Consider the following 24608-nt stretch of genomic DNA (forward strand, 5'->3'; position numbering starts at 1 on the left):
CCCGTATAGCCTGTACCACGCTGTTGGGGCAAGTCCTGTTAGCAAGCACCTATGAAGACTGGAATGGCACACGAGGGGGTGGGTGGCCAGCACCACGCCCGGCCACCTTTGTCTCCCCAGTGGCAATGTTTAGACATCGCACAAGGTACTAATTTCAAGCTGAGTCGACCTAGGGGAGGCCCAGGACCGGTTCAGGTAATTGTCACTGGTGTTGGCTGTCAGCGGGAATCGAACTCGGAACGGCAGGTTCGTAGCGCATCGCGCTAAACGCTACACTCCTGATCCCCACTATATGTATATGCACACACATGTATACAGCCTAGGCTTAGCTGCTCCATGTATCTCAGTCATGCATTACGAAGGGTAAGGCCCAGAGCTGGCCTCCACTAGATTATCGAGGCCCCACAGATCATAGGATCTTGCCTCGAGCTCCAAGCCAGAATCGGGGCCAAAGTGAGCCACTTCTGAGCACTGAAATAAATTCGATATCACAACAGCGTAAAAGTGTACGATTACTTTTAGAGAATTATAGAATATGCTAATTACATTCATTATAATAGAACGGCACAAAATGGCCTGCCCTTGCTACGAGTGTCACTTGTACCAAATTAGTCGCTCAAACAAGCGACTGCAAAACACAATTTGCATTCATAAATTGTTCAAATGCTACTGCATCTCCGGAAGCCGTACACAAAGTGGGGCATGTGCTTCACGGGGACCATAGTTGCAGTAATTTATATTTAGTAAAAGTACGGCGTGATTGAGATCGCATTATAGAGTGGGGAACAGTCAGTCATCGGCATTTTTGTTTCTGCACACTTAACATCAGCAAGCGCCCCAGCTTGAAAAGTAAACTGTTGGCGTGTGTTGCTTGCACCTCGGCCAGAGATATCAACATCCAACTGGGTTTTTTCACCATAAAAAAAATTTGCATTTAGGTCGTCCATCAGTCGAAGAACCTTCGGGACCAAAGTTTTCCAGAAAAAAATAATAAAACAGGCCGAGAACTGGACTGGTTTCTGCTTACCCAAGATTCATCAGCATGGTGTGACCTTTTAAAAAAATGCTGGTTGGTTACTTGCTGCTGTTATAAGCAAAAGCAATTCGTTAAAATATACGCGGTCATTTAGTACTGTAAATTGTGCAGCCCTTTGGCAATCCACTGCTGGACGTAGTCATGGTGGTTATTTGGGGGGTCGTGAAGATTATTTGGCTATACTTCGCCTTGCTGGTCAGTGTGGGTTAGTGAAGGTGGGGAGCACAGACACGGGAACAGAGAAATACAGTACAATAATGAATTTCATTGCATTGCTTTCTGCTGCCCAACTCATAGAGAAGTACAGAAAAAATATGGATAAAATGACGACTTGCTATTTTGGCAGATTGTGGGCAAGGACCTTCCAACAAGTTGTAAACAAACACACAGACGATCGTCTGTTGCATCACCACAGCTAAAACTCAAAGAACAGCTATGATCAAGGGCCATTGCCTGAAACTCGGCTTATGATATTATTACAAACTTTTAAATAATTTATTTCCTCTTTAGTACAGTGTTACAGGTGAACGCGCTGAGTATCTGTAATGTGACGTGTTGTGAGCTTTTGTCATTTGCACTTCGAGCACCACTGCCAAACGCAGCATCGCGACGTTTGCCATTAAATTTCGATCGCGAGATCAGATCATATCAGATTGAATCGGATCGGACGAGTATTGGCGGCTGCATAATTTACCCGATGAAGCGGATGTGCGAGAGCAGCAGCAGGAGGCAGACGAGGCGACGGGGCCGCTCCATCACGGGGATGTCCGACTGAGCCATGTGCCATGCCAGCGCATCCGTCACGCCGTCCAGGATGCGCCGCACCTTCTCGCTGGTCCTCCTGGAACACTGCTCACTTCTCCGGCCCGCCAGTGAATAGACAGCCTGGCACGGCGACATTTGGGGCAGTGCCGACGCCACGTCGGCAATGGACACGGAGCAAGGGTCGGCGGGGTGAGGGGTCGTGACAGCGGTGGCTGTGGCTTGTGCTGAAACCGAAGGGGATGTGGTGTCGGTGGCGGCGGCTGTAGCAGCAGCAGCAGCAGGGCCCATTCCAGACAGCATAGGGATGGGTTGCGAAATTGACATGGGTGGCGGTGCTGATGGTGGGGGCAGTACCGGAAACAGGCCTGCCACACGCAGAAACGAGAGTCACTCAGCATAAATTTACGAGCCGCTTCCCCTAGATCAAAAGAACAGAAGGACATTCTTGGATTAAATGCTCACTTGGAGTTAAACTGCAAAAATATGAAGTAGCATGTATGTATGAAACTTCATATTTGGCTAACCGTGTTAATCAGGGGTGCGGGGGAAGGACAAACTAAACACAAAAAGCAGTTCAAAAGAAATTCGTTTTCAATTTTGAATGATAGGCAATTTGATTTAAACAGTTTATCAATGGAACAGTTGTCATGATTATCATCAGTCATAAGCAATGCACTGCTGGATGAAGGCCTCTCTAAGCAGTCACTATCTCTCACAATTCTGCGATGTTATTATCCAGCATGCACCTACACACGAGCTGATTTAAACATTCTAGCTCCTGGATGGACATCCTCTGAGATGCAATCAATTCCTTGGCTGCCAATCCATCATTATTTTTGACAAGAGCATTAAAAAAAAATCGCACAGCCAAGTCAAAAGGGCTCAACAACGACTTTGCGGAAACACGTGGAGGAAAGATTGCGTTCAGAATACAATCAATGTTCCTCATTATTTTTTTTAAAGATAAACAAATTCAAATACAATGTGTTTTTACCGACTCTTTTTTTGCGACTGAACTGTGTGGCAGGAGCATCTGATTTAATACGATTAAGTATTCCAAGGAAATTACATGCAAGCCCCCCCCCCCCCCGGTTATTTAAGCCTCTTGTCTTGTCTTTGGAAGCCATTATCACATTCACGTGGTAGGTAGCCAAGAATTAATTTTCATTGTCATTTTCATGAATATGGCCAAAGGCTCATAGTTTCCTTCGGTTTAGATCATGTGGGAATGAATTTTTGTTTACATTCTACCTACACAAGCTTTCCCTAAATAAGCTAATTACGATTCAAAATATTTGTCGTGAAATCCTACGTTAAATATATGGTCAATAGTAATGATTCAAAACTATAAAAACATTTACTCTAGACTAAAAATACCTGTGAAATCTCACAGTTTACATCCATGCACCAGGACTTAGGAGGGGAGGTGCTGGACAATTTCTGATATCATGTAGCACTGTGGCGATGAATTGAACTGGGGTTGCTGGGTTAGTAATGCAAGTGTCAACAACCCCGCTACCACATACATACACACATACAAATCACAGCCGCTATTTGCAAATATTTGATGATGACTTTCCCACAGCATTTGCACCAAATTAGATTAACTTTGAGGCCACATGAAGTGTTGAAGGTTTGCTGCTGGCAGGAGGTCACGGGACAGACTCAGGTGTTATGGGTTAACTGATTGATTGGCAGAGGTGCCACCTGTGCTCCCCACTGTACCAAAATGGCACACATACAAATACACGGCCACACATATATTCACACAGACATCTTACGATTTTGTGAACATATAGAGATATCAGAGGACGTCCATCCCGGAGATGGAAGGATTATATTAACTCTGGTTCAGCAGCTAGGATTGTTGCTTCGTGAAATCATGCGGGGATGGCGACGACTTGGGGAGGCCTTCATCCAGCAGCGGATGGATAATGGCTACTGATGACATACTGTATCATCAGGCATGAAAATTATTTACTCACATCCCTGCTATTCTGCATTCTTTACATATATTTGACAGTGGTATTCACCACGTTGCTTATGACCAAATCACCCGGAATCTGCCCGATCTCGGACGCCAAGCTGGGTTGAGCCTGGATAATTGCTTAGATGGGCGACCACCATGCACAACAGGCTGCTGAGCGGCTACGCTGTAGGCAGCTGAGATACGTTCAGCAAAGTTAATGTTTGTAATGTACTTCTATGCTCCCACACACAAGCTCCACAACTTCACCAAACTGCACTGGCGAGTGTGGTGTCGAACGCTCAAATAAACCCCCACAACCTGCACAGATGAGGCCCTCATCTAGCAGTGGAATTGCAAAGACACGTACTCATCACATCAATACCACACCATGCTGCTCTGTTTAGCAAAAGGTATTTTATAACTCTGAAACATTAATGTGAAAAATATTGTGAAGCATGACACCAAAGAACAATTATCCATTCGAGGAAGCTAAGTTAATGCATTTAATTATCGGTTTAAGTACACAAACAAGTCACTTGCCTAAGTTGACTACACTACGCGACTGCATAATATTGCTGCTTTGTTTTAATTTGAACGAATTTCTGTGACTAATAACCTCCATTACTATATTTAACGAACGCTAAATAAATAGCATTATTGAATGAAAAACTAATGCAAGGTAGTTTAATTACCAAGAACTACAAACAGAAAGTGGAAGTTAAACGGAGATAACTAATATTCTTTGACCACGACAAATATTCCTAGTCGACAAAAATATCAGGGTATATTGCAAATTAGTTTCGAGCGCGCACATTTCGTGAAGACAATAAAAACAAAGCACCCAATAAAATATATGCAGATTTTCATTTATTTGTGCACTTACACTTGTTAATGGCCTTCAAATTTCAGCCCATTATTTGGCAAATTTTGGCGCAAACAACGCGATGAGCAAATGCATACAAGAGTAACAACAACTGACGTTCAATTAGCGGCGGCAGCTGAAATTTGTTAAAACAACATCAAAAACAAGCAATGATACTAGCTAATGAGGTGGGAAAAAAATGGCTGTTTATCTGGCGACTTGCCAATGATTTTGTGAAGAGCCCTTATATTTAGAGTCCTGTCTGGAATCACCAAGCAATACGAGACACATCTCCTTCGAAGCTCCAAAAATACTGGGCTCACAATTGACAACTACACCACTCCTCAGTAATGTCGGGCCCTCTCTGGTGAAAGAAAGCTTGATGTTCTTCCAACGTGGTCATGCTGCCTGTTCAAAACTCAAGACAAGCCACAGTGGTGCGATTGTAGTCATGCAGCCCAGATTATGGACCATATAGTAAACAACTGCAGTCAGTGCTTATTCAACAGAGAAAGAGAAAACCAACATGAAATCTCTCCTGAAGCCCTCTCACTGGTATATATCTCCTGAACACATTGCTGCAAAATTCAAGAATAGCATATGGGAAATGTTAGTCTAATTCCAATGTTGGCTATAGGCAACGTAAGTCTACAGAACACATGACAAACAACTGTAGTCTGCAAAACCAACGCGAACATTCCCCTAAAGCCCTCTCGTTGAGGCTGGAAGACCTCTAAATTGGCATTTATCTCCTGAACATATCGGCCGCCATATGCAAGGATAGAAAGCACCACATGCACAGGGCTCTTTAACAAACAGCCACATGGCTCTGAGTAACAAAGGCCAAGGTGCGATGCTATTATTTGTTTGTTTTTTTGCCGTGAAACGAGTTTGGTATCAAGAATTCCGTTGTTACTGGGCAAATGGGAGCATGTGCGTGACAAAATTCCCTCGCTCTCTTATCACCGTTACTAAAACCCTGATGCAGTGAAGGTAAGCAACAAGGTTTACGTAACCCAACGAGTAAAATGTGTAATACAAATGTTTTTAATAATTGGAATTTCATCATTGGCATGACATCAACGTTCAACGTTAATGTAACGCGAGCAATATAGCACAGCTGAATTCATTTTGCTCCGTTCGAAAATAGGCAAACGTAATTTAGCAAACAGTGGTGTAATATAATGTAATTGTTCAATGTCTGCGTTGGATTTGGAATTGAAATAGCTGAGTACCAAGGACAATTGCTAAATACGTTTGGCAATCAATGACGCAGATGACAGAGAAAAAAATAGGTTGAGCATCAGTAAAACACTCGACGTCAGAACACAAAGGTGTATTTGGACCCTGTTGCCGTGCTACGTGGAAGCAGGCGACACTTTGGTACCCATCTACCCGCTAAAGCAATAATGAAAAATCGTGCATTCGCACGCGAGGAGCGGCACGGAAAGCGATGGAGTGGCCCGTGAAGGCCAAACCGAACAGCGTGTTTGCAACTCGTCCTTTATGCTCTGGCTTTGTGTTTTCAAGCTTGGGCAACTCTGATGAATTTGGCCGCCTTTCATGAGGGTAAGTTGCTCGTCCCAATACGACTTTATACAAAAGATTAATTTGTAACGAATCACCTTTACAAGAGTTATCATGCCTCCACACCCATCCCGACAAACAGACGAATGGAACCTGCTGAGTAAACGCTTTTAAGCCAAGTTGAAAAGCATAAAAAAAACAATGAAAAAACAGTCTTGCCTCATGCACGTTATTAATCACTTGGTGTGAACGTCTACAAGGGGAAACCTCGTTTGCCATACAGCGTTAGATAAAACTTGGCAATTTTACAATACTGATGGCACCCTATGGAAGAATACTCTTAAAGCACCTATATAATGAGATCACTTTGGTGGAAAAGCAATACGATTACGGGGCAAGATATTGTCTCCTGTGCCAGAGGAGATTAAGGAGGGATATGTTCCAGGGAACACAATACAGGCGGCTGAAATCAAGAAAACCGTGGGATGAGGATGTGTGCGGATCTCCAACACAATGAACAAGTCGCATCTTTCAACCACAATTGAGCGTTTCATTTCATTGCACACTTAAGCTTTGTATCAGAAAAGATAATGGCACATGCAGCATGCAAAAATAAAAATGTAAAAAATCACAGGGGGAAAAAACATCGGTTACCCGCTCAAAGAAACGTGTGGAAGTGCGCATCTGAGATAGTGATATAATTCAATATTCCTATGGTGGGGATAAGTCATTCCCACATGGTGGGGATGAGTCATGACAACTACCGATGGCTTTCCACAAAGTGGTACTTGACCTACTGGCGCAGAAGGAATGAAAGGCCGAGTCCTACTTTGTTATTAATCGGTGAAAGATGAAAAGCTGATGGAAAGAGAAATCCGCTCACTGCCACTACCGTGGCCGTAATGGATGCTGCTGCTGTGGTGTAGTGGTTAGTGTGCAACTGGACTTGCAATCCAGAGGTCGTCAGTTCGACCATGCTGGCACGGCAGTTAAAACAATGGTGGCAATGCTCTGGTGTCCGCCTCCCCCGACCACCCAGCGGTATAAATGTGTGCACCCCAGCTGGTCAATAAGCAGGTTTCATGCGGTAGGGTAACGGGTGGATACTCGTACTTATTCCAAGATGTCTGGCCAATATGTAAGAGGAGGCCAAATACCCACTACAGGAGCTCTCTATAGTTGAGGCCCTACCATGAGCATTTGCGTATGACTTTGCCGGGCTCCAACCTTTGTCTTTCACTAACTGGTGATCTACGTTAATTAGATATCTCACAGTGGGGATGCTACTCTTGGATTCGGTAAAAAAAACTAGCATGTGTCGAAATGTTCTTTGTAAGCTTGTGTCTTTGAAATAAAAAAAGTATATTTCCCTCAGTTCCTAGAATTTGTATACTTATGATAAATATATCGGCATCAACCGGGAACAAATGGAACCGTGTTACACAGTGCAAGGTTATCATTTAGATGTGTTGGTCAAGTCTTATACAACACGTCTGCTTTTATCCCTTGGTCAAACCTCTAGGCCACGTATTATGTAATCAAGCTTTTCTGTGTGCTCATTTGCTCTCTTGCTGGTCAACATGACTCAAAGTTTGAGGAACATGAATTTAGCCTCGAGCACAGCACATGCCTTGTAGTTAGCTTGTTTTAACTGCAAGGACTTTGTTTATTGTGTTTTTAAACTTGAGTGCCACACAGTACAGCGCTGTATCTGGACAAGCTTCACTGTATAGATGATAATAAATGCTTTCTGTTGTCCCACATTGTATCCCGATTCTACTATTAAGCATCTTGTCGTGAGACCAAGTCTCCATTTGGATCCCTCGCAGAGCAGTGCCGGCCTTTTTGTGTTCGAGAATGGCCCACGGAAGCAGATATCACAGCGCTACCTCTGAAATCCTTTCCGGTGTTGCTGTGAAGGCACGTCTAAAATAAGTATAATTAATTATTCTCATTGTGTCGTCTAGGCAGTATGTTATGTATCAATTATAAGACCTACTTGCATCTCAAAAGTTCACGGATCGCACCAGCAGTACACAAATTGAGAATTGAGTGATATAATCCATGGGCAAAAAAATTCACACAAGACACCCAACGTTGCATCTAATCTAAGTTATTTAATAAAGTCAAAATGTCAACCAGTTTTTCAGATTAACATCCGGTACAAAACTCGCTAAACGATTCCATAATTTAAAGACAAATTCCCAGTGACCTCTATTTCATACAGTTGGGGACAGCATTTTCCACCAACCCTGCTACAGAGAGTAAGTCATGTATGGAAATTCCTGGAAAAACGTGGTAGATGTGTTCCTGAAAAGTGCCGCATTTCGCGAAGAATAACTGTACGTAGTCACATTTTCACTATAAAATCAAACTACTACTTCAACTACTATTTTTATTTTACCAGGCAAGGCCCACTGATCTACATAGCTCTTTTCAGAAGCGACCTGGCCACAAATTATAGCTGAATAAAGTGGCTCATCAAGCAGCCAAATAATCTAAACGCATGTTTCTGAATGTGGAGGTACAAACCAGAGGACCCGGAGAAAATCCATGTAAGCACAGGGAGAACATGCAAACTCAAAATATACAGGATCAGGATCAAACCCACGACCTCCTCTATACTAGGTAAGGTAGTTAACATTTCGCCACAATGGTGCCCCAAATCAGCCTGCAGTGATCCCAAGGTGAGGCAAAGAACTGAGATGAGGGTATGACACGTACTGTATCATTCCCCGTACTCTATCATACTGCTTAGCCTCGCAGCCCAAGTAGTCCGTTGTTGAAAGCTCAGGAACTGTATTTTAAAGGTGCGCCTTCCACTTTGTGCGAAAAGTATTCCCTCACAGAAGAACCACGTTATAGCAAAAACACGAAAAGCGAGGGATTACTGTACACATTGCACAACAGTTAAACGAATGCGTTACATTCCTCAGAGCTGGAATTTGAGCCACATCACGTGCAAAACAAAAGTTAACGTGATGTTTTTTTTGTTGTCGTTTCAAACAATTGTGACCAGGCTGAGGCCACTCACTCGCTAGACTTGAGGATCCGATTTAATCACGTGCTGTGGCTGAACCCCAGGTCTCTCAATGGTGCCGTCTCAGCACCCAGAACCCTCCGAGCCACCCGGCCTATGAGCCACTCGGCATCTGAGCCACTCGGCATCTGAGCCACCCTGCCTCCGAGCCCCTGGGCCTCCGAGCCCCCTTTATACTTTGCACTCAAATCGTGTTTTTGTAATGTTTGTTGTTGTGACATTTTGACCTGCCCTGACTGGACATCTGTGAAAAAAAGCTTTATAGCTCATCAGATTCCTCCAGTCTCAATAAAGATTCTGATTCTCAAGTCCAGGCACGAGCCCTGACTTTTAGTCCCTCTGCCTATGATCAAACAGGCTGCCTCTCTCTACAAAATAAATATGTCCTCTGTTTCTGTACTGTCTCTTTATATGTGGGTTACAAAACAGCGCTAAGTAAATCCACGTTGAGTTTTATTGCATTTTGTCAATGTAAAACACATTTATTGTGGCAAATGTTACCACCGTTGTCATGCCAATTGTATTTTTTTTAATAAGCTGCCATTAAACTAAACACTGTATTATTATGCATAGGTCACCTAGTATGCTTTTGTAATTGAGGGATATGGTTATGCTTGAATTACGTTTTATCCAGATGCAGGGGGGGAAAAACGGATGAACAATGATCAAACAAATGGTGCATTTATTCCTTGGGGAGGTGCACTTAATTTACAGAGCCCCTATGCTCTCTTAAATCTGCCCACGGGCATAAAACCACAAGTGCATTTCTCCACATTTTTTATGATTCTGTTTTGTTATATAAACCACACCAACTCAATATAGCCTCCGCAAAATGTGCAGCGCTTGCAACTGCTCTCTCATGCCCCTGCTTGCGGCAGGGCCTCCACAGGTGGGAACTCTAATAGGTTACGTGGCCTAACTGCAGAATCAGAACATTTATCCTGGAGAAAATCCGATGAGCTATGAAGCTCTTTTTCTACATATGTCCAGTAAGGGTGCACGGGGGTCAGGAAGTTACAACAAACGATTAAAAAAACGATAGGGCTGCAAAGTATAGGAAAAGTAATTAAATCACGACAAATACATGAATAAAATAGATCAAGTATATACGTTCCAATGGCATGAGTACACCTTCGATTCCTTCCCCCGCACCTCCGATTAGTGCAGTTGGCTCTGTATGGTGTGACAGTAACTAAAAAAAGGCAGCAAAAACGGTTGGCTACGTACGGCGCGAAAGAAGTGCAACATAAATACAGACCACACAAAGACAACACACAGTGCTCCAATAAAATTGGAGGCGATAATATCCCACATTTAACCCCATCCCATGCGACCTGCCGATCGACCAACCCAATTAGTACTGGGAGAAGAGGCAGGGGAGGGGGGCAGTTTTAGAAACTCACTCATGTGTTTTGACTGCCGCGCGGGAAGATCGACCCGAGCCAGTGCCCTCTGGATTGCAAGTCCAGTGTGGTAACCATCACACCACGGTAGCATCAAAGTACTCATATTTATGCGATCCACAAATCACCTTCTAGAGATTGCTATGGATTTACCGCAATTGCACACGTGTTGTAACAGTGGCATTTCGTGATAATTGTCTTTTTTTACATTTTTTATTAAATGGCACAACGATGTTGATGCCCCCAGCTGCGCGTCTCTTGAATGCCATCAAAGATACTCGGGAATATTATCAGAGGACAAAGAGCCAACTTCAGAATGAAAGGGGGAAACTACATTTTAAAAAATCCACAGAATAAATGTAGCCTAGAGCAAAGATGATGCACACATAGATGTCACAGTGGCTGGGAGGCTTTCCAGACTTGAACCCCAGATCTTTCTGCTCAAGTTCTTTACAAGAACATCCTAAGGGAATGCAGCCTGAGCCCGTCCTTAACGTCCCTTCAGCACTCAATGAGCCACATCTCACTTCATCATTTCATAAAAAGGGTTCCTTTACGCCATAAATCGCTGTGCAAATGCCATTGTAGGTCCTGCATCATCCCATAGGGCACTCGGATCGCTCGTTATATCGGCCCCACAGTTCGCTGCATCGGCAAACATGGAGCGTGTCTTGCTCCACGGCAGACGAACGCGATTTGTTTTGATGGCCGAGTAATTAAAACGATTGCAAGACTCGACCACAAGAATACAATACTCGTCTATTTTTTTTACATCAACATCCAGCAACTTACGCAGCTTTAACAACCCATGGGCTATGACATTTGAGCTTTTAGAAATATACATACAAGTCGATTTCCTGGAACAGAAAATCAGACCAAGGCTGAGGCTCAAATGCCACACTCGGATGAATTAGTTTGGATGGGAAGCCATCCAGATTGTAAGCTTTGGAAAAAACACGCGTGTGTGGGTTTCTATGGGCACGGCAATCATGAAAAAGTGGCTTCAACCCTGACGTATTAAATCAGATGCATTTGTTTCTTTTACACTGATGGCAAAGAGAAAAGTGAAAGGAAAATGTTCTCCCCACTTAAGCGATTACCAGTATTTTCAGGAGGTTGCGACTTCATGGGGCAAGCGGATTAAAAAAAACTATTTCCTAACACTTAGATTTTTTTCCACGTCCAAAACTCTGAAAATAAATATCGGACGCCATATTTCAAGGTCACCAATACGAATTAATGGCATTGGATGGAGGTGTCCCAGAAAAAAAGTTAACATTAAAATTGTCATCGACTGTGAGCGCCTTGCCCACTCGTTCTATTAAATAAGAAACCAGCAGGATAACAACACTTTGACATTTGCATTTTGCAGGGTTCACATGGTAGTGATGCCAGCAATGGCGGAGCCAGGATTTTCAGGTCGGGGGGGTCAAAAAATTATTAGAGTTGTTAGTAAGTAAGGACTTGTCCCTTGCTTTTTATTCGACGCGTGTGTGGCGATGGCGCAGCCATCGATCGAGGGTCGAATTTGAACCGTGTGTGATCGGCACCGCGCTCGCTGAAGGTGTTTGCCTTCAGGGAAGTCGTGTACTGTATACGAAACTGCACACATTTCTGTGAGTCTCTTATAACTGCTTTGCCGTTACTTATTGCCAATTATGGACTCAGACTATTGTCCTATCATCTCATAGAGTCCCTGGCACGTAATAATATGCTACACAGTGGCAGTGGGAGTCGCAAAATGTTGATTTATTACTAATAAACCCCAATGATCCGATCGAAATTAGGGATTTCGATCGGATCATTGGGGGGGGGGGGCACGTGCCACCCCTCCCCTCCCATTGGCTCCGTCAGTGGATGCCAGCTATTGACCAGCCCAAACTTTCTCAAATAGTATCTTCACACCATAAGGAACACATTATTTCTTAGCGCGTTAAAATTGGTTGTAAAATAACAGGGATCAAGCCACTGGCTTTATGTCAAGCGACGATAATAGCTGCTATGTAGAGCGTAGGAAAAAAAACTCTGAATAATTTGAGATGTAAAAAGATTGTAAACCTTTCGTCCCATAGCCTGGCCTCCCACAAGTTGTATTTAACATTGTTGATTATCTGCATGCACATCTGTTCATCTGTATGCCAGTGTATCATGCAAAAGGAAAAACTGACTTTCTTGAAACCTTAAAAGCAAAATAACTAGTGGGAAAGAGGAGGGTTGGAGTCTGGTTACAACCAAATTCTTAGGTTTTTTCGGTAAAGTCACGTAGGTAAAAAATTAAAATTAATAAAAGTAAAATAAAAATCACGACGTTTTGGAGGCAACACAAGCTTCCGTCTTCAGGTGAACCGTCACAGCTATCGTGCTATGCTGTTCCACCTGAAGACGGAAGCTTGCGTTGTCTCCGAAACGTCGTGATTTTTATTTTATTTTTATTTTACTTTTGTTGAGTAGTAGACGGAGGTACTCGGAGACGGAGGTGAGTTAGGGGCTTCCGCCAGGGTTTATTAACACGTATCACTATCCCTGGTTCCCTCTTTACCCCTTCTACTATCCCCGTTCCTCCAGTGACCCCGCTTACGTCACGGGGTCTCCCTTAAATACCCTAGGAGGGGTGACGTCACGTGCACTGCCCAGCGCGTGCGACCCCACGTCCCGTGATGTCACCGCATCGGACAGCGCACACGACGCCACCACTCTCCTCTACTCCTCTACATCACCCCCCCCCCCGTGAAAAAAAAAACAGCCGACCCGGCTGCAATCACCCCGCAAGCGGGGCCCCACACCGGACCGAAGACCGAATAATCACGAGTTCGTGTGCCTGAAGGTAAAACCGGCTGCTAGAAAACTCAACCTTAGGGCAGCACGGCCCCTCAAGCAGAACAGCAACAACAACCACAACAACAAAAAAAGAATACAAATAGAGCCCGAAGGCCTCATCCGCCGGATAGCGCCGAACGGGCGCCAGGGGCTGGGCCCGCTGAACGGCCATCAGGGCCGTCACCGGAGCCGCATCCCCCTCGAGCGGGTATGCGCTGCTGGCCCACTCCCCTGTGCGGTGTCCGCCACCCGTGCAGGTGGCCCATCAGCGGGCAACAGGCCCACCGCCGTGGCCTCCGGTGACCGGGGGGTCTCTGTCGGCCTCACTCGGGAGGGGCCTGGGGGCACACACACAGGTCGGACGTCACCTCCGTCAACGAGACCTGGCCGGTCAGGCACGCCGGATACATCATCAGCCGGCCGCTCCGGAATTGGGGGTGGATCGCCCAGGGTAGATGGAACATAACGTTTGAGCCGGGACGGGTGCACTATCCACTGCCGGCGACCGAACCGAATCCGGACGCATTGCGGCCGGCGGACCTCCACAACCTCCACGGGGCCCTGCCAAGGGCGATGCAATTTGGCCGATGTGCCAACGGGGACCTGGGGACAATGCAGCCACGCTTTTTGACCCGCTACCCACGGGAGGCCAGCTGCCTGGTGTTTGGGCAGCTGCTCATTAGCCGCCTGCTGGCTTGCGGAATTCTCGGCAGCGGCCTGTCGCGCCTCGCGCAGCTGGTCAAGCGCGACCTTCAAAGGGGTCGGCACCGCCGACCCCTTCTTGGAGGAGCCAACGTCCATCTGGACGTGCACCGGGGGCTCCGGTTCCCTACCGTACATCAAATAAAAAGGCGAAAATCCCGTGGAGGCATGAGGGGCCAACCGATACGCCGCCAAGACCCCCGGGACGAACAGGTCCCAGTCTGACTGGGACGTGTTCACCTGGTGGCACAGCATGGACGTAGGGGTGCGGTTCAAGCGCTCTACCATCCTGTCTGACTGGGGGTGGTAGGGCGAGGTGCGGATTTTCTTGGTGCCAAGGAGGTCACACACCTCCTTGAGCAACCTAGACGAGAAATTCCGCCCCTGGTCAGTCAACAATTGTTCCAGCGCGCCCTTGTCAAACACGTACCCCTGGACGAAGACCTCGGTGATAGAAGAGGCCGACTGATCGACCAAAGGCCATGCCATGGGCCAACGTGTGAGGTACTCAACGCCCACCAAGAGGTATTTGTGGCCCCGTTGGGATGCAGGGAATGGCCCCAAAATGTCGAGCGCCACGAGCTCATTAACGCGAGAAACCCGGATGGACTGCAGCGGGGCCCGGTCCCGGACTACTGGGGCCTTCCTCCGCGCGCAGTCGTGGCAACCCTTCAAAATCAGTGCCACGTCACCCTCAACACCCGGCCTGTAATAGTCCCGCTTAAGGGTCAATAAGGTCTTGTGGTAGCCAAGGTGCATAAGCTTCTTGTGAATGGCTCGGGTTAATTTACCACACAGGCTAGTGGGCACAACCACACAATAGCGTTCCAATTGGGCATCCCAACGCATGAGGAGTCCGTCATGCACAGCGATCTCCGGGGCAGCCGACGAAGCTGAGCTCCGGGCCTTATGTCCGACACGGCGCCGTAGCTTCAGCAGAGAGGAATCCTCCATCTGCAAGCTGGACCATACCTCCCAGGGAAGTCCAAGGCCGAAATCCGCGGGCGCCACCGCACCTGGAGGCCAACTGGGCCGCGGCGTCCCCTGGGGCCTTGCAACGGCTAGAGCCCAGGGCGCAAGCACACCCGCCGCCTGCCGGCAATCGGGATAAACCGTCCGCATTTCTATGCTGTGTCCCCTTCCTGTGGATTACATCAAAGGGGTAATCCTGGAGCACTTCGAGCCAGCGAGACAGCTGACCCGAGGGCTGACTAATCTTCAGCGAATATTGCAGGGCCGCGTGGTCGGTTCGGACCGTAAACAGCCTACCGTACAAATATGGTCTATAAAACTGAACAAAATAAACTATGGCCAAAAGCTCCCTCCGGGTCACACAATATCGCTGTTCCGTCGAGGACAGAACGCGACTGCCATAGGCTACCACCCTCTCAACCCCGTCGACCACCTGGGCCAGGACAGCCCCAATTCCCGTGTCGCTGGCATCGGTATCGAGCAGGAAGGGTTTAGAAAAATCCGGGTACCCCAAGAGCGGCGCATCTGCCAAGGCCGTGCGAAGCGCCGCAAAAGCCGCCTCCTCCTCCGCGCCCCAGTGAAACCTTTGGCCTTTGGCGGAAAGGGCGTGCAATGGCTTCGCAATTGTCGCAAAATCGCGGACAAACCGGCGATAGTACGATGCGAAGCCAACGAAGCTATGCACCTCCGCGACAGATGTGGGAGTCGGCCACGTCCGGACACAAGCCGTTTTATCCGGGTCCGTGGCGACACCTGACGTGCTAACAATGTGTCCCAAATACCTCACCGATGGTTGTAGCAAGTGGCATTTCTGGGGTTTGAATTTCAAGCCAGCAGCACGCACTTTGACGAACACCGCTCAAGGCGTTGCAAGTGCTCGCCAAACGTATGGCCAAAAACAATAACGTCATCCAAGTAGATTAGACAAGACTCCCCCACTGCAGCCCCGCCAAGACCATCTCCATGAGACGCTGGAAGGTGGCCGGGGCCGAATGGAGACCCATAGGAAGCCGATTGAACTCGAACAACCCCTGGGGCGTGCGGAACGCTGTTTTGGGTCTAGAGGCCTCATCCAGTGGCAATTGCCAGAAGCCGGAGAGCAAATCTAAGTCGAAAAGAACCGCGCGCCCCCCAGAGGGCGTCCAGGGAATCATCCATGCGAGGCAATGGATATGCATCAGCCACCGAGATCTTGCTTCAATCTACGAAAATCGACGCAGAACCGGAGACTCCCGTCCCTTTTCTTGACTAGCACAATGGGGGCACCCCAAGGGCTAGTAGATGGGGAGATGATGTCCGCCGCCAACATTTCCTCGACAGCCGAGCGGACATGATCTTTTTCCGCTGGGCTAAAGCGGTGGGAATTAAGTCGAATAGGGGCCGCGTCACCCGTGTCTATGTGGTGGTCCAAAAGAGTAGTGCGACCCAAATCAAACTTACTTTGGCTGAACACATCGGTGAACCGCTCGATGAGGTCGCGGAGTTGCCGACGTTCCCCGGAGGACGAGGCATTCTCGTCGCACAACGTGGCGATCCATGATGCGTCGGGGTCCCCCGTGCGCATCACGCCCGCCACGACCCCTCCATCCGGGGCAGCGCTCTCGGGTGGAGGAGCCAGGGTCGCGTGTGCCAGGACGGCGCCGGCCGGGACTACGACCGGCAAGGGTCCCGAATTGAGGACCTGCAAAAAAAGGTCCTGGCCCCCCGACACGGCTGTCAAGGCGCCCACCAACCCCTTCGTCCTTGAAAAGTAGCTTGACGGGGACAGGAGGATACCCGTCTCCGTGGAGCCCATTTCGAGCGGTTTGCGCAACCTAAGGGGTATCAGGATTTGTGACGCCGGTGGTACGGTCACCGGCGCTTTATTCAAGGCCCGTACACCGGCGACCAAGGGAGACAGGACGGTAGGCGATTGTAGGAATTGCAGCCGCCTCCCTGACGGCATTTCCACACAGCCCTGGTCAACGAGAATTTGGATGGGCATCCTAGACAAAAAGTCGGTCCCCAAGAGGCATGGCACTGCCAAGGTCCTGGAGACCAAAATAGGCCCGGCCAACTCAATCTCGTCAACCCGAACCGACGCTACAACGTGGCCCAAGATGCCCAAACTGCCGCCGTTCGCGGCGACACAAGCCCCGCGAACCGGCCTTAACGGACCCACGCTGCGGGGTAGCAGCCCAAAAATGGCCTCAGAAATAATGGTGGCCGACGCCCCCGTATCCACCAGGAGGCGAACGTGCACCCCTTGCACATATCCTGCCACCGCTGAGGAGCCGGCAGCTGCCGCCACCATCCTATGCGCTAGCGCATCCCAGTGGCGGGTCTGTCTGGGCCATTGAGGGGGTGATGACGATGGTGCACCCGACCCTTCGAGGACAACCCCATGACGATGGGCCCTAGCCCCGCTAGATGCATGAGGTGAAGGGAGCGGCCGCGCAGATGATGCGTCGCGACTCGCCTGGGGCCCCGGACCCGATGCCAAGGAGGGTCTGGGAGAAGGTGGAGTCCATTTTCCAAAGGCCCCCGGGGCATTCCGGCAGCCCCGCTCAATGTGGCCCCGCTGACCACAGCGGAAGCAGGCCACCGTGTCCGCCTCCTGCGGACGGGAAGGTCCCGGCCGGCCCCGCTGCTCCGGACGGCGACCACCCGCCCCCCTTCCTCGACGATCGGGCATCGCCAGGGCCGCGAGGGTGTCCACCCCCTGAGAGGTGGCCCCCCCGTCCGGCGCCGGGACCCCCGCACACGCCGCCATCTGAGGCCGTTGGCGGAGGGAGAGGTGCGCCTGAATGTTTTCGGCGACCGCCAAGGATGTGATCTGGCGATCATTGTTGATCGACAGAGCAATTCCTAGCTCCCTTGCCAAGTCAAGCAGCTTCCCCAAGGCCATAGAATCAAGTGCCCTGCCGTACAGGTCAGGGTATGCAGCCTGCGCCAGGGCCAGGAGCGAGCAGCGGAAGGCCAGCGGCAGTTCCCCCTCCTCCCGCCGCCGCAATGAAAACTTTAGCTGCGCGGTGGACGGCGGCTCAAAAACGTTGGCCATTTGGATATAGGCCGCCGGGAGTGTAGCCCGATCGGCCGGATGGATGGACTTGAAGGCCTGCAGAGCCCTTTCGTCCAAGCAGGTCGGAAGCGCCGGCAAGGCCTCCTTCCATGGACCAGCCGACCGACATGTATGCCGCGTCGAACCGGTCCTGGAAGGCCGACCAGTCGCCCCCTTGCGCGACAAACGGCGCAACGTTGGGTAACCGGCGCTGCCATTGGCCGCGCGGCGCCGCGAGGTGTGGAAGCCAAGCGGCACCTGCGGGCCACCCGGCGGACGCGACGTGGTGCGGCGGTGGCAGCATTGCGGCTCCCGCGGGCCACGCCGAAGACGCGGAAAGGTGCGGTGGTGCTGCGGCCCCCATGGGCCACGCCGTAGGCGCAGCGAAGTGTGGCTGAGTTGCGGCCCCAATGGGCCACGCCGTAGGTGCAGCGAAGTGCGGCTGAGTTGCGGCCCCCATGGGCCACGCCGTAGGTGCAGCGAAGTGCGGCTGAGTTGCGGCCCCCATGGGCCACGCCGTAGACGCAGCGAAGTGCGGCTGAGTTGCGGCCCCCATGGGCCACGCCGTAGATGCAGCGAGGTGTGAAGGCGCCTGCGCTTTCGCGACCCACCTGTCAGCGGCGGCGTACGAAGCCACGGCGTCGTCCCGCGACGCGGCGAGGGACCACGGCGTTGCAGCCTCAACGGGCCACGCCGAAGACGCGGCGGTATAATTCGGGCCTGCAGCGGCCCCCGCGGCCCACCCCGCCGGCGCAGCGAGGTGCGGGACAGCGGCCGTAGCCGCGGCAACCTCTCGCGACGCGGCGAGGCACCACGGCGTTGCGGCCTCCCCGGGCCACGCCGAAGACGCGGCGGTATAACACGGAGCCGCGGCGGCCCCCGCGGCCCACCCCGCCGGCGCAGCGAGGTGCGGGACAGCGGCCGCAGCCGCGGCAACCTCTCGCGACGCGGCGAGGCACCACGGCGTTGCAGCCTCCATGGGCCACGCCGAAGACGCGGCGGTATAACACGGAGCCGCGGCGTCATCCATGACAAGGGACGCAGGCACGGCAAGGTGCAGAGCCGCGGCATCGCCGGTGGCTGGCCCCGTGAGCGCGGCGACAGGTGGAGCCAGCGGCAGCACCCGCGGCCCATTCCGGCGGCATGGCGATGTACGGGGCAGCGGCAGTCGCCGCTGCCCACCCCGGCGGCACGGCGAGGACGGCACGCGCGTACTTACCCGGGGCCCCCCCGGCGGGCGCAGCTTGATGTGAAGCCGCGTCGTCGCCGGTGGCTGGTCCCGCAGGAGCGGCGTGCCGAGAAACCCCGGCCGCGTCGGTGGAGAGACGCGGCGTCGCGGTCGCCATGGCAGCCATGGCGCCGACTTGCGGCGTCGCAGCAACAATGTCCGCCGGCCGCCGCGTCGCAGCCGTAGCAGCGGCCGCATACGGCTCCCGAGCCAACATGGCCGCCGCAGATGGCGTCGCAGCCAACATGGCGGCCATTTCCGGTGGAGCGGTCGCTGGGAAAACGGCGGCGGTTTCAACGATGGCGGTTGACGGTTGCTCCCGTCCCGAGTGCGGGCCGGTTGTCTGCGTCCACGCCTCCACCTCGGCCAACCTGACGGTCAGCTGCTCCACCGCCTGCAGGACCTGCTGCAGCAGAGCTGCGGGGACGCTCTCCGTCTCTGGCGGCGGCGGTGAGCTGGCACTCCCCGCAGCTGACTCCTCCCGCTCCGGCCCGCTCGTCTCCATGGGGACCGTCACCGGGGTCCCGGGCTCCGGGGTCACTGCTGGAGCTTCCTCTCCGCCTTCGGCACCCTCCAAGTGATGTGCCGGTGGGTTCTTACGCCGTGCGCCCGCTTTAGACATGTTGGCGACGGTGTAAACTACTGACACCAGTTGTTGAGTAGTAGACGGAGGTACTCGGAGACCGAGGTGAGCTAGGGGCTTCCGCCAGGGTTTATTAACACGTATCACTATCCCTGGGTCCCTCTTTACCCCTTCTACTATCCCCATTCCTCCAGTGACCCCGCTTACGTCACGGGGTCTCCCTTAAATACCCTAGGAGGGGTGACGTCACGTGCACTGCCCAGCGCGTGCGACCCCACGTCCCGTGATGTCACCGCACCGGACAGCGCACACGACGCCACCACTCTCCTCTACTCCTCTACACTTTTATTAATTTTAATTTTTTACCTACGTGACTTTACCGAAAAAACCTAAGAATATGAATCCTTGCAGTCACGAAAGCTTCAAATGTAGAATTCTGGTGACAACCGGCCGTAAAACTATAAAGCCAAAATATGGAGAGTCCTTGCAAATCAATGACCCTCAGTTCCCCGCAGCCCTTAAGTGGGCAGACGGTGTGAAGAATCTTGGGACCCAATGACTCTGCTGCTGGAGGGAGTGCAGACCCGGGGCGGTGGTAGTTACGTTGTCTGCACATATCAAGATGGAAAAACTAAATGGAAGGAGTATAAGGTTGTTCGGGAGGAAGATAAGGTTGGCCACAATAAATTGGAAAAATTACGGGAAAAGGTCAAGAATTATTGGACTGCTTCAGAAGGAGGAAAGTCGATTGCATCCATCCAGGAAACAAAATGGAAAGGGAGCAGAGCGAAATATATATTGTCTATGGTTTAAAATGGTTATATCATGATACCACGGCAAGGTGAAATGGGGTTGGAGTTGTGCTGAATGAGGAGATGAAGATAAAGGTGGTGGAAGTCAGAAGTGTGAATGACAGACTAATAATAGTCAGACTAGTACTGGACAGTGGGGTTGTAAACGTGATGTGTGCATATGCCCTGCAGATGGGCTGCAGTGGGTAAGAGAAAGATGCATTTCGGGAGAGCTTAGACCAGGAGTTACAAAGCTTACTGGTAGATGAAGCAGTGGTGATGGGCGCAGACTTAAATGGAAGAGTGGGAAGAGGAAAGGACGGCTATGAAAAGAACCATGGAGGATACGGATTTGGCAGTAGGAATGGGGGAGGAGGGGACATTCTTTGAATGGCCCAGGCAAATGATCTTGCAGTGGTGAATACCTACTTCCCAAAGCAGGAGGGACCATTTGATGACCTACCAGAGTGGAGAAGTGAAGAGCCAGATAAATTTAACAAAGAAGGACGGTGAAAAACTAAGTGAGAGGAAGACTCAAGGTGGTAGAAAACACAGAGAAGATGAGAGAGAAAAGGCTGGTGTGGTTTGCTTATGTGGACAGACAACACGAAAATTACGTGCGCCAGAAGGTGCAAGTGTTGCAAGTGGAAGGAAAGAGATCAAGAGGAAGGCAGAAGAAGTGTGGTGCGATCGGACATGGTGGCCCGAAGAGCGGAAAGAGAGATGGCGTAGGACAGGGCAGCGTGGAGAAGGTTGGCAAGGACAGCGGGCCCCACAGGAGTGGGACAAACGCTTGGAAGAGGAAGGAGAGTGGGAAAGATTTTTAAAATTTGCCCGCTGTAAAACTCTTGAGGCGAAAACTCGAGGATAAAAAAAACTCCCCGTGCATTGCTACAACAACGTCAAGCCACACAAACATTTGGCGCACATTGAACCAGGTGCAACAAAACTTGAAACGTGTAGAAAAGGAACAAAAATGCACGTTAAAATATTTATTTTTATCCTAAATGCAAGCGGTAAAACCTATCAAGTTGTTCAAGTCTCCACAAACGTTTGTACATTATAGCAGCTCAAACTCAAACTCCATCTCTCAAGAAATCCGAGATAAATTATTTATAAATCTCTTTACCCATCGCTTTCGTAAAGGAATGGCAAAAATGGTATAAAACACTAATTTGAACAGAACAATTTTAAGTAATATGTAATATATTAAACTACTTTATATCGGGTAGGTTAATTTGTCACTACACAGGAACATAATGTCCTCTTCTCTACCGAGGTGTTGTATGTTAGTTATAGTCGGCGAAGAAGGTTGCCAGGTTGATTTTTCACACTTCACTGCTGCTATTTTTTTTTCTGCTGTAAAAATTCCAAAAGTGGTACAAGACACTTGCGTTTTTTTTTCCTCCACCTCCAACTGTTTAAGGTTTTGATAGCAGTAAAATACTAAATCGTGAAAATGATTGCGGATGTTATTTTTGGCAGCACCCCATTTTATGGGTACTGTATATATTTGGGGGTCTTTTTTGTTTTGCTTAAGCGGATGGTTATTTTTTTTTATCGCGTCATGTTAAAAATCTACTCTGGACAAGCGTACCATACTGTAAGTGTGGGCAGAGTGCCACACACCACACACCCTTCGAGGCTAGAATTTCGAAGATGCTGACGCAAGTCCGGGTGCGATTTTGCCATTATAAAGAAAAGATCCGTTCTTGGCGATCTTTGTTCGAGGGCTTGGAGGGGGGCTGTCATAAATAAAGGCCAAAAAGCTGTCCACGTTATGTACGGTGAACTTCTTTTGCACCGTACGTAGCCAACAGTGCTCATCGGAGGTGTGGGAAGATGTTAACGCGAGACAGCAAAAATAATTGCATTTAATCAAATGACAAACATGCCGCCCCTGACAAATAAACATGGCAATTAAGGTGGGAATTAAAGCCAGTGACAATAATTACCATACGTAATTAATTTGAAATTTAGTTTGATATTCAAAGCTATAAACGCACCGAATAAATAATCAAAGTTATTCACGTGAAGTTACGACTGGAGTTATCACAGATGCAGTTATTTGCTCAATACATGTGTTGTCTCCAAGAGCTACTTACCAGGTTATACATAATTTAATTAACTTTATAAAAAAAATACTCGACACACGGTGCCATGGATGCATGGGCTTGAACTTGTGCAAAGATTGATTATGACCATTTGAGCTGAACATAAAAGATCCTATGTTTACCTTTTCCATATATTTAACTGCCTAAGAGCTTAAATGTAATTTACAATTTGTGGAATGGTCGCACCGTGCATTTAAAAATTGTGCAACAAGCCCAGCAACTTGGGTTCCATTCATAGCCGCAACTAACATCAGTGGCGAGTGATATCCAAACCGGTGCTTGGTTCGTCCGTCACCAAACCGCACTGACCGACATGGCAAAGTAACGTTGAAACAATTCCCCACAACCGACACAGCATGGGGTGGTCTTCATCTAGCAGTGGATTACCAACAGGCTGCAACTGTACAATTTCCAATTGTCGGCACACTCTTTTAAATCTAGCAAAATATTTGGTGACACCGAGTTGGCAGTGGCGGACGCACGTAGACAAATAACATGGTGGCCTTAAAAGGGAAAATATGTGACGGGTGACATTTTTGGCAATGGCCCTTTCTTCATGAACTGTGTGTCTATTTCATGGTTATTTCGGTAAAGTCACGCAGATAGAAAAAATAATAACAATAAAAGAATAAAAATAAAGTGAACAAAAAACAATAAAAATATCACATGTAATTAAGAAGAGCCTTCTTCATGCACTGTGTGCCATTAAGAAGGGCCTTCTTTATGGACTGTGCGTCATTAAGAAGGGCCTTGTTCATGCACTGTGTGCCATTAAGAAGAGCCACTGCCTAAAACACCACCTATTTTTAAAAAAATATTTCCTTCGAAGGCAGTGTTATTGAAGAATGTGCAAAGTATTTTAAATCTAAGACAAGAACAAAACAAAAAAAGTGCCCGTGTTAACTTTCGTACAACAAATCTGCCGTTTTCCGAAGGGCAGCATGGTGCAAATATGTGTGTGAAGGCCAAAGTGAGTAAATAATGCTGTGAATTGACAGGTCAACGTTGTTGAAATCAGAGGGCACATGTGCTGCTGCTGTGTTAGTGGGCGCAGTCATGCGGGCATGGTTGTAAAGGGAGCGTTCAGGGATTCCTGCAACATTGCTCTGCTCTCAATCAGAGTGTTTATCCAGTTGGTGGGCACGCAGGCCACCCCCACAAAGGAGCGGCTGCATCCTATCAACCTTGTTGGCAACAACACTGGACCACTTGTAATTTTCCACTTTGGAGGTGAATGAACTGGTAAATACGCAAGCCTTTTCACCGAGTAAGCACATTAATGAATCTAGCATTAGCGGGTAAACTGTTGACGCTCGTTACACCTTACTGCAAACTTCATTTTGGGCACTGACGTTGAGCCTGGGTTCTGGAGTCAACACGCTCCACTCATGACAAACAAAACTGGTCCATATCATGGCACTTAAAAAGGGAGGCTCACATGGAGCATGAAGAACCATGTTCAAATTCTACAGGGGTACGGCGAGCCTAATCAGTGGCCACTCCTGCCGCATCGCTCTCAACAGCCTCCCCCCACGTAAGCCTAGAAGCGCCAAACGAGCAACCTCCAACTTCTGTGCGGGAAGCCGAGATGCGTGCCAGCTCTGACCCGAACCACTCTAAAGGAAAATATCTTGTGGCTTTTACACATCAAAAAACTCCGCCAGCACATAATGAAGGGGTTCCCTCTCCATCTTTGCCTTATCTCTCCTCGTCCAATACGTTAGCATGTGCAACAATAGTTACTTGCGCACAAACACGT

The 24608-nt window shown here is 49.3% G+C and overlaps 1 protein-coding gene across 6 annotated transcripts in view; it reads right to left on the reverse strand.

Annotated features, from left to right (window-relative positions):
- Nucleotides 1–24608, reverse strand: part of LOC133341419 (estrogen receptor beta-like) — a 135057-nt gene that overhangs the window by 11049 nt on the left and 99400 nt on the right. For all 6 annotated transcript variants that reach the window (XM_061550033.1, XM_061550031.1, XM_061550030.1 and 3 more), the window contains one exon: nt 1731–2166. In XM_061550033.1, the coding sequence (XP_061406017.1) occupies nt 1731–2166 (436 nt within the window). The remainder of the gene's footprint in view (nt 1–1730; nt 2167–24608) is intronic.

This window comes from Lethenteron reissneri, chromosome 11, assembly GCF_015708825.2.
Source record: "Lethenteron reissneri isolate LAM-NWPU_2019-01 chromosome 11, ASM1570882v1, whole genome shotgun sequence".
Classification (NCBI taxonomy): Eukaryota; Metazoa; Chordata; class Hyperoartia; order Petromyzontiformes; family Petromyzontidae; genus Lethenteron; species Lethenteron reissneri.